This window comes from Gadus chalcogrammus, chromosome 8 (genome assembly GCF_026213295.1).
Source record: "Gadus chalcogrammus isolate NIFS_2021 chromosome 8, NIFS_Gcha_1.0, whole genome shotgun sequence".
NCBI lineage: Eukaryota > Metazoa > Chordata > Actinopteri > Gadiformes > Gadidae > Gadus > Gadus chalcogrammus.
In genome coordinates this window covers 22,019,555-22,029,905 of record NC_079419.1, presented here as the reverse complement: position 1 = coordinate 22,029,905, position 10,351 = coordinate 22,019,555, and the positions used below count along the sequence as shown (strand labels likewise).

Below are 10,351 nucleotides of genomic sequence, written 5' to 3'. Positions count from 1 at the left end.
TCATGTTCCTGAGTTCTGAGAAGAAGGAGGTACCTGCTGATTGTAAGCAGTGATTGTTTCTCATTTTAGCAAATATATTTCATCATTCCATAAGAGATATATCTTCCTTATTTATTTATTTATTTTTACATTCTTTATTTTTCTCCCTTTTTCTTTCACTGCCTAACTACACCCCAAAGGAGTCTTCAGAACAGATGAAGAGGGGAGGGAGGTGGAGCTGACTGGCCGGCCCAGAGGTACCATGGCAGTTTGACTGTGTGCATGGGAGGGGGGGGGTGGAGGCAGAGGTTATGGAAGGCACAGATGGGCAGCCTGCCATGGGACGGACGGACAAGGGAAGGAGAGGGGGGAAGTGGGAGGGTCTGAAAGAGAGGCTCTGATTCATCATTTAATGAAGAACAGGAAAACAAGCATTAAGGATATAAAAATAAAAAAAAACAGCACAGAACTGTTCTGAAAACTATCCCATAATGAGCTCTATTAATGAGACTAGTCAGATTAAGGCAGTGAAATGTATTTCAGGCTACAGTAATTGTAACTGCAATTATTAAAATGCAATAACTAAGTTCTGTGACTGTTTAAATAACGCAGCATATGAATCCAACCTAACAGCTTCCTAAAATAAGCTATTGACAATTTTGAAATGGTGGAAATGAAGCGGAATGAAACCAGCGGAAATACATCTATGAATGGGTGACTAATGAGCTGATGTCTCTGGGACAATGGTTAGTGTGGTAGTTAATGTCCTTTAAGTAATACATTTTGTAAAGAATGAATGCTGTTGCGAATGATTCTCTCAAACAGAGAAACAATGTTGTGACGGGGCGATGCTGAATCCAGGAATGCAGGCAGATTTAACAACAAGGTGTTTTTTTTACCAAAATACAAAAACGTGTAGTGGGAAATAATTAACAAAAAAAATAACAAGCTCAAATAATTTAATGACAGGTGAATGAGGCTGAACATAAAACATACCAGCAGTCAATCAAGAATTGAAAATCTAACGTGACCTTTTCCGCCATATTTATCCTTTTATTATGAATAATATATGTAATCATTCGATTAATTATATTAAATATACATCCTTAAACATAATGGTCATTCCATTTCTCCTCTGAGTAAAATGAATGGGCTCTCCCAATCAGTCCCATTGGCCACACCTGTATGTGGACCCAGCTGTGTGCTCTGGAGGCCAAGCCACTCATCACTCCATTAAACAAAGCAAGGCGCCGGCCAGCCTGTTGTTAGGGGCGATGCATCCTAATGAGGTGTCAGAGAGACACGCCAACATTAGGGCCACGTGCAGGAGAAAGGTGAAGAACAAATGACCAGCAGTGAAAGCAGTAATAGTCAACCAATAAATGATATGATGAACACATAACCATCGACCTAATGAACGATGAGGGCTTAGAGGGAGGGCACGGAGCCCAGTCCATGTCCCGTTCTGTCAGCTGAAGGTCTTCCTCCATCATTTGCTGGTGTCCCGTAGTGAGAGCCCGTCCACAGGTCAGGGCGTGGCAGTCAGAGCCACCTTGGTGCGTCTCCCCGCAGATAGTCAGAACCTGGTATTAGACCGAGTGTCTGACCAGAGCACAGGGGCATTGCATTTCTTTAAAAACATTTATTATAAATAATAAGGTAATCCTCGGCTAATAAGAAATATTAATAACGTTAACATTTGTAAAATAGATAATGGCATTTAAGTACAGATGTCTAACCTTCACCATTTATCGGGTTCCCCTTTTCACTTTTATTGGCCCTTCTCTACCCTTAACATTTTATGGATGGTTACAGGCAAGCTTGTTAATGACTTATTTATTAAACACCTGCAATGGCACCACCTAATGGCTGATATTTGTTCAGCATTAGTTGGCTACGATTGACTGCAGGATGCAAGCTCATTTCTCACTGCTGACTTCCTCAATACTTAGGCCATAGTACAAAAACTAAGTGTATTTCTACACCTAGCACTTTCATGCAACTGAAACCAACCACTTGTAAGGATTATGTGGTAAGGGTAGGATAGAGGCACTAAAAGGGTGTCCAATATTTCTAGAAATCAGCAACAAGATGGGTAGTTTGAGCGTGGTAGACTTCTGTTGTCTAGTACCATGCGATAACCAGGCACACATTTTCCATTAAAGTGTTTGAGATGGAAAAATACATTTTCACATTTCATTGGTGATGAACTAAACAAATGTAACTATCATAACTACTACCAACAAAGCTGGCTGGGTCCTTTAATATTCCCCAATAACTTCAAATCTGCATAAAAAAACAACAAACAGACGTATGAATCATTTCATATTGACACCAGTTAGAATTTTTTAAATAAACAACATAGCGGCATTAGGAAAAGAGGTCAACACTGTCTATATTAATATAACTCCCTGGTTTGACTCATTCTACCTGCTGCCCTGAATCCCTTCATCCCAACAGCCTTTGCTTTGCCTCTCTTGGAATATTTTTTCTCTTTTTTTTGTACATTGTTGAACCCCAATACACTGCCAACTGCAATTGGTCAACAATACCACATGAAGTATCGTCTTGTCTCACCGTGACTCGTGTCATTAAACAAACATGGCAGTGATTATATGTTACCCTGTCACGGTCACTGTCATCTGCAGTTCATACACCAATGTAGATGGTTTGTAAGGGGGGCGATGTCTTCCTGACATTTAGAATGAGGGTGCTACCCACTCCCCCCCCCCCTTAGTGAGCTGTCCACCTCATTTAGAAGGGCAGTAGTACGGCCTTCAACCGACGTGCCCCACCATGAGGGTGGTCAGAAAACAGATGAGCATCACTATTTACACAAAGTGTCAAAGATAGTATAGTATGTCAAGTACCTTCCTCTCCAGTCCTCATGAACTAGATCCATCAGGTCACTCCCAGGGGCCCTGTTCCTTCATTGAGGGCATAGAGCAGGCTGCAGCAGGGTGGAGTAGCTTAACGCCAGCTCCAGTCCTACCAGTGGGCCTACCACACTCAGCCACGTCACCACATAGTTCACCTTCCTGCAATACCAACACACAAACACACGTTAGAATGCGCGCTCACACACACACACACACACACACACACACACACACACACACACACACACACACACACACACACACACACACACACACACACACACACACACACACACACACACACACACACACACACACACACACACACCTGTTTTCCGCCTCGGCTGCTCGGACCACAGGCCCCATGAACTCTTCTGTCTTACAGGGGTGCAGGACAAAGAAGGGCTGGCCCAGCATCGGGTGCTCCTGGCATTAAAATACCAACCAGCACATTAGTGGCAGCTGCTACGTGAACAAAATTTCAAAAGCCATCCATTCCAAATAAATAGAAATCTGTCACATTTTGTACAGTATGTGACCATGCTCTGAAATTATGTCACAATTGTTTAGCATTTGTAGGAGTTGGCATAGCATAACTTGAGAGGCCCCAAACAGGAAACACAGGCATGTGGAACAATACAAAGGGCCAAAGAGGTGTTCACAATATGATTTACCTATAAGGTTCTCTGTATAGGAAAAAGGAATCGTTAAAAAAATCATTTCCAATTGACACAGATGTTATGCAGATGCCTTGAATACTCCGTCTTTGCAGTTTGTATTAAATGTTGCGTAGGTGATTCGCTTTTTTGGCAATTTTTGCAAAATTACTTGAAATCCTTATCATAACCCGCTTACAGCCACTGAGTTAGAAGTACTGACATGAAAATTAAACTTGTCAATCATCTGTGGAACGGGCAGGGCTCGAAAAACTCCAGCCAATCATTTCCATTGCCACCGAGTTTCATTGGACAGTAAGTACGTCAATCAAACGGTCGTACTGCACTCCCCCTCCCCCCCCGCGCCCCGCGCGCGACCCCTTCGTGCTATACTCGTGACCAAGAGCTCGTGACCCAGAGCAAGCTCCTGTTTGTTGTTATCCTGCGGTAGCTACTGGAACTAGTTAATCCACATTTGGACCTAGCAGTAGAAGACAATTTCCATGGCAGACAAGACGCCACCATCCCCACCACCACCACCACCACCAGCAAAGAGAAGGACAACTCTTTTTCAGAGAGTAATTGATAATAAAAACGCTGAAAGAGAAAAACTGAAATCAAGAATAATCCTAGGCGCTGCTTTCGAACGTTGGCGGCCACTGAAGGACGAGAAGGGTCTAAAAACCGATGCTTGTGTGGCGGTTGACCTAGTTTCAAAGTTTATACCGTTTATACTCGGTAATACCGGTGTTGAGACGAGTGTATTACTCGGTGTGAAAATGTCCACACCGCGGCAACCCTAGTGAAAACCAGGACTTCCAATACAATTATATGAAACAAACATACATTTTCTAAAAATAGTAATGATTTATGTGACCGTTTAATGTTTATAACATCTGGTGCAACCATAGCCGCGAGAACGTATTCTCAGCAGGGGGTGCTGGAAAAAAAAAACCGGCCTGCACTAGACTCGCAACTCGTCACATTGATAAAAAAAAGATATATAGCAGCGCAGCTCAATTACACCAGTGCATGCGCGCACAGTTGAAAATCGATCGTTGTGTTCACTTCCTTCACACAATGGTTCACATCCAGCTGCTCACAGAACAAGTTTAGCGCACCACCGCTACCCTCACACTTTTTCATATAACCTTTTTTCAGCACTAGGTCATATGTAAATAAATGCTGCGTCTCAACATGCCTTGAACAGCAGCGAGGATGACTCGCTTTGCCACGGGCCGAAACAGTTCGGAGCGACCACAGCCAGAGCGAACGCAGCGGGGCAGAGGAGTGTCAGGAAGTCTTTGGTGTACACATCAGTACGGCCTATTTGCACTACTGTTTAGTGGCAATGCAGTGTTTTATTCTATGCCTTTTTATTTTCGTATATTATTTCAATGAATACAATTTATTTATTCATAAAAACAAGATCTGGTCTTCAAATCTTTTTTCCAAAACAGGGAGCGAGCCGTCCGGCCGGCGCACCTGTGCGCATGCTGTAGCCACAGCGCGCGGACCCGTCTCCTCACCTATAATGTGGGGAACTGGGAGACCGGTACAAGCGGCCGTATCCACGGGCAGGTGCAACGAGTCTCTGATCCGTCCACAAGGCTCCAAGGGACGCCGCTTCTTAGAAGCAGGTGAACCAGAGGCCATGTGAACACGCCGTCCGACCGCCACCCTACAGCCACAGGGCTGAGAGGGGGGAAGAGGCAACATGGAGGAACGCACCACAAGCGTAGGACGCAGGTGGCCTGAGGAATATCGCTCTTTAGGTACCATGTAGCCTACCGCTGTTCGGCCGAACGGTCTTTACTTTTTCTTTTTTTTAATAGGGAAAAAAGTAGGAGCAAGCTTCCGGAACTTACCGGTCCGTGGCGCTGCTCTACCCGGCTGCTGCGGCACCGGGGCTGGAGTCGGAGGCGGCCCCCTGGAACGCTGGGACCGGTCTGGACCCCGCCTCCTCCCAGCCTGCTGGTGGGAGGAGCACGTGAGAATCGCCCCGAACCGGGAACGATTCTCACGGACTGACTGCTGGTGCGCGAGCACCTCGGAGAACCGGGGACCAAATAGGCCATCAGGCGCTAGTGGACCCTGGACGAGGCTGGCCCGCTCTCGTTCCTGCACCGCAGTGTGGGAGAGCCATATGACCCTTTGAATCATGGTAGCCCACGCCATATGCCGGCCGGCCGAAACGGCTATCGGCTGGCATAGCTGGAGGATGGCGCTGGAAAAAGCGGGAAACCGCCAGCCATCTCGCGGCTTCCTCCGGGCCGTAGGCCTCCCTGTCAGCAAACAAGGAGACCATGGCAGAGGAGAGCAGGGCGATGTTGTTGACCGCCGCCGCGGATTGTCGGCCTAACGTCCGTTAGGCCGACAATCTGCTTCTGGAGGCGGTCGGGGGGCAGCGGCTTTTCGTTAGGGCGCCATCCGGCGCCCGGACAGAGAAGCGCTGCCAGTGGAGGCTCCAGGCGAGGGATCCCCCTCGCTTACCGGAGCCTTCACGGTAGAAGGGTCCCCACCTGCAGCAGTAAACAAGTGCTGCACAGGCGGGAACAAGGGGTAACCCGCCGGGAAGCAGATGGGGTGCGAAAGCACTCGCCCTGCATATCGTCAGATACGGGGGCGAGAGGCGGGGCCGGCATGGGAAACCCTTTGATGGCCGCCGCCTCACCCATGATCTCCCCGCGACGGTGGCGGTTGTAACCCGAGAGCGGGAAAAACCGGACGCCGAGTCACCGTCCATGGAGGCGTCGTCGTCGGCGTCGATGATGCCATCGCGTCAGGTCCACCGCAGGAGAAAAGAAGAGATGCCTGGAGAGGACCCCCTCTTCAGGCTGCTCCCGGCAGGCGACACAGGAGACGGGGGCCGCCATAGCAGCCTCGGCGTGGTCGGCGTGGTCGGTGCCGAGGCACACAGAGCACGCCAAGTGCCCGTCACCCGGTGCCAGGGAGGCGGGACAGGAGGCGCATAGGAGTCTTGAAAAGGACCTAGCTCCAGGAGCGCTCTCAGGTGGCCCTGAAAAGGGGCCGTTTGTCCGCGGCCTCGCCCGAGCCGCTGCCACCGGCTCGGGAGATCCGTGTTTAAGTCTTCATCTTCTTCTTAATAGTAGTTCTCAATTTCTCGCTGATAAGCACAAGTGCTGAAAGAAAAGGGAGGATGAGCGACGGTATTCACCGCGCTATATACACGATACCGTGGGAAATGTGGGCGGTGCCCACGCTGATAGGTGCATAGTTTGAATTTTCTTACGGGACAAGCCCATAAGGCGAAGCCTAGACGGCGTAGCCTACATGAAATAGAACCGGCGTTTTCAGAAATCTCCACTTTGGCCGGAGTTTTTAGAAATGATCGTTTTCTGTGATAAGACAGAGCCTCGGACAGGGGGTGTTGCAGCACCCCCAGCACCCCTACTTCCCGCGGTACTGGGTGCAACTTACAGGTGAATGTAGTGCCATGTTGTTAAACGAAAACCTACGCTAGCCTGGCTCGCGCTCGTGCATGATTGCGCGTCCAGGTACTTGGAATGGGTGGAGTCAGAGTCAGCGTTGAAGGAGAGGGGGTAGGACCATTTGAGTTGTGTATTTTCAAAATCTGCTGGCGTTTCGCAAATCGCGTACCCAACCTTTAAGGTGTGTATTATAGGGGTACCTGTTGAGTGATGGTGTTCCACGGACTCTGCTGTAGCCTCATCCTGGAGTTTCGACGGACTATGTCCCACACTTGTTCCAAACACAGGCTCCTGCCTTCTGAAGAGTTACACAGAGAACAGCCTTACTGGCAACGCACTCTTCTAAACATTTGATCTTTGTCAAATTCTATGTGTATATACTTAAGTGCTTGACCCAAAACAGAGTTTTTAGTACCGTTACATACATAACATTCAACTAACTTTACAAAAATGTCCGTGTGGAATGTGACAAGGTACAATGTTCACACAATCAGAAAGTGCTTCCTTCTGTGTAACACGTGGGCATCCAAACACCGACCTAAATCAAAGACTCTGAAGTAGAGCACCGGCACCCCGAAGCTGCAGCTGAACAGGACGTGGTACTCATGCTGGAGCACCACGCCGCTGGCGGCGGCCTGCACACACGCATCATCCTCTTCAAGATCACTTCGGACATCACTTGATACGTCTCCGGCAGATAGCTGTACAGAAATATTAAAGATGAAATAATTAGACTTTATTGTTTAGCCATCTCAAGGTGAGGGACAAATGGGTTCATAGTACTGCATACCGAGCTAAGGCTAAAGCTACAAAGCTAACAAAGACAGTAGACTGGGCACTAGGGCTGCACCATACTGGAAATAAATCGTATTGTGATGTCTTTCTGTGATACGTTTTGCTATATGACAAAAACATTAAAAAGAAATGAATGATCATTTTTTATAATTGGGCTGATTTTGTAGCGTTATACACTCGTTATACAGAGCTTTACGTGGCAAATTAAATTGGTAAATAAGTAAGTTTAGCTGCCTTTTATTGTGGCAACAAAGGAATTCTCAACAACGTTTCTGTTTTTGGTAAAAGTCGTCTTTTCTGTAACCAAAATAATTCCATACAACTGACATTGTTCTTTTTCTTTTTGCTGGCTAATATTGAGGTTTTGTTCTATGACTAGTGGGGGCTGTCTGTGACATCTTTGGTTGTCTGATCATCAACCGATCAACATGATCAGTGATTGGTGGTTCGCTGTGCATGCAGAGCCTGCATGTCACTCCCTAGCAAAAAACTCTGTATCCAAGAACCCTTAATTCTGAGTAAAATATGTTTTATCAGACCAATTTCTCTTGTCAATAAGTCATTGTTATTTAAATAGGGTTAATACCCAAACAACAGGACGCCAATTTCTGATTGACTTTAAAAGAAAGGATGGGTGCCTGGGATGGGTCTTCTAGAAACATACATGCGGTCTCCTTAGAGACTGAACATGGGCTAGATAGGATATTTTCCTCCAAGTTTAATATTCTGAACGGGCTCGCGAATTCAACCAAATCACTGCAGGTCTTCCCCAAGGGCCGCGTGTAATAAACGGCGGTTCACCTGATACCGTCACCCTGGCAGTCGGCACGTGGGGAAACACACACAAGCGCATCGCGAGTAAACACCCTACTCTCAATAATCAGAGTTTTAAGAACAAGACAACAGCTTTAGGTATGCGGGAAGAACACGATAGTTTATTGTAGATGATTTGCCATCGACAGCCAGCAACACCTGCGCCACCGTCACATCGGGAGCAACCCCAATCCAATGAGGGAGTCTCAGAGCAGGCTGTGTCCACCAATACGTTTAACTTTTCCCACAAAAAACCATCACCAATCAAAGATGGGACAAAGTAAACCATATCTGATCATGCGTTGAAAACGGAAAATCAAGAAGCTCAATGTGGAGCAATTTCAATTTAAGATTCACACACACACACACACACACACACACACACACACACACACACACACACACACACACACACACACACACACACACACACACACACACACACACACACACACACACACACACACACACACACACACACACACACACACGTAGAGAAAGCACCTTTTCTTCCCGAGTAGGGTATGGGTCTGCCTGCTCTGGGACCCCAGACTCAGCAGCATTGTTGCTGGTAATTGTGACAGATCTCAGGGATGTCTTCTTCAGGTAGCCTTCCTCAGAGTGCTAAACACAGAAACAATTTGCCCGTGTACTGTGTTTAGAGTTTTGACATTTTCTATAATTCATTCTGTAACACTCCTTTTTTTTTAGCAAATTAAACATACATTTTAGCTATTATATTATCTTTTTTTTTTCCAACTATGCAGACCTATCCAAAATTCAGCAAATGGTTGCAAAAGTCAACATGTACGGACTGGAAAAATATGAGGGGGCTTATTCCCTTCTACCAATTGTAGGTAGCATTAAGTACTGATATTAGTGTCGTTCTTCCAATTGACCTGCCACTGCTCCCAGCTCCAGCCATCTCCCAGACTGTTGGAATGTTTCAGGAAGTGCTGACAGCATAGGCTGAAGTGTTTCTCGTCAAAGGAACAGCTACTCATCTCTGAAGTGAAGATATTTGATGGAAATGGGTTATGTGTGACATTCCTAAACTACAACAAACTTGTAATTGTAATATATGTAACATTCAATTTGAATTCAACGTTGTTCCTCTGATGGGCGAGTCCAGCAACGAAGTGTTGCTTTGAAAGCATCCTGGTTAAACATTCGTATTTTTTCAACTGATGGTGGGAGTGTTGAGACACAACGGTCCAACCCCAATCCCATTACACTACCTTCCAGATGGGGTGACTAACAACTAACAATATGTTCATATGTTCTGCTGCTATCTGAAGTGAATAACATGAAAGGCGAATACAACAGAAAACATAGGCTTTTAAATAGTATTACAAATATTTGCATATTCTGTATGTGCACAAATAGCTTGTCCAAACCAACACACCTAGAAGGTTTGCAGTTGAAATACAGACTAGCATGACTTCCATCTGAGCAAGAAGCCAACCATCAATAGATAGGAATATTGACATTGTACAAAGTTAGATTTGGTCGCTGGACTCGCCCGATACACGGAACTAAACCCCACTATTATGTTGAGGAAACAAGTTCACAGTTAATGTGCCAACCTAACTTTACCTCCTCTTTCAGATTATCAACCCATCTTTCAGCATGCAACCCCTTGATGAAGATAGAGGCTGAAGACGGTGGCTGAGGACTGCTGGAAACGTCTGGAGACAGTCCAGGCTGGTCGCTGATGTTCTTCTACTCCACAGCCCCGAGCCCTCAGTGCACTGCCGCCCCTGCTGGACTGGAGGGC

The 10,351-nt window shown here is 46.4% G+C and overlaps 1 protein-coding gene across 4 annotated transcripts; it reads right to left on the bottom strand.

Annotated features, from left to right (window-relative positions):
- Positions 1–334: 334 nt before the first annotated feature.
- Positions 335–10,340, bottom strand: atg10 (ATG10 autophagy related 10 homolog (S. cerevisiae)). 4 transcript variants are annotated; one of them, XM_056597540.1, is made up of 8 exons: positions 10,171–10,278; positions 9,474–9,580; positions 9,079–9,198; positions 7,505–7,667; positions 7,167–7,261; positions 3,187–3,284; positions 2,850–3,017; positions 335–1,581 (listed from the first exon to the last, which is right to left on the bottom strand). In XM_056597540.1, the coding sequence occupies exons 2-7, from the start codon at positions 9,576–9,578 to the stop codon at positions 2,909–2,911; spliced, it is 690 nt and encodes a 229-aa protein (XP_056453515.1). In that variant the 5' UTR covers positions 9,579–9,580; positions 10,171–10,278; the 3' UTR covers positions 335–1,581; positions 2,850–2,908. The 4 variants fall into 4 exon arrangements, with proteins under 4 accessions (XP_056453515.1, XP_056453513.1, XP_056453512.1 ...); XM_056597537.1 differs by having other exon boundaries at positions 338–1,581; positions 7,167–7,264; positions 10,171–10,340; XM_056597539.1 differs by lacking the exon at positions 335–1,581 and adding an exon at positions 1,589–2,265 and having other exon boundaries at positions 7,167–7,264; positions 10,171–10,277.
- Positions 10,341–10,351: the final 11 nt, after the last annotated feature.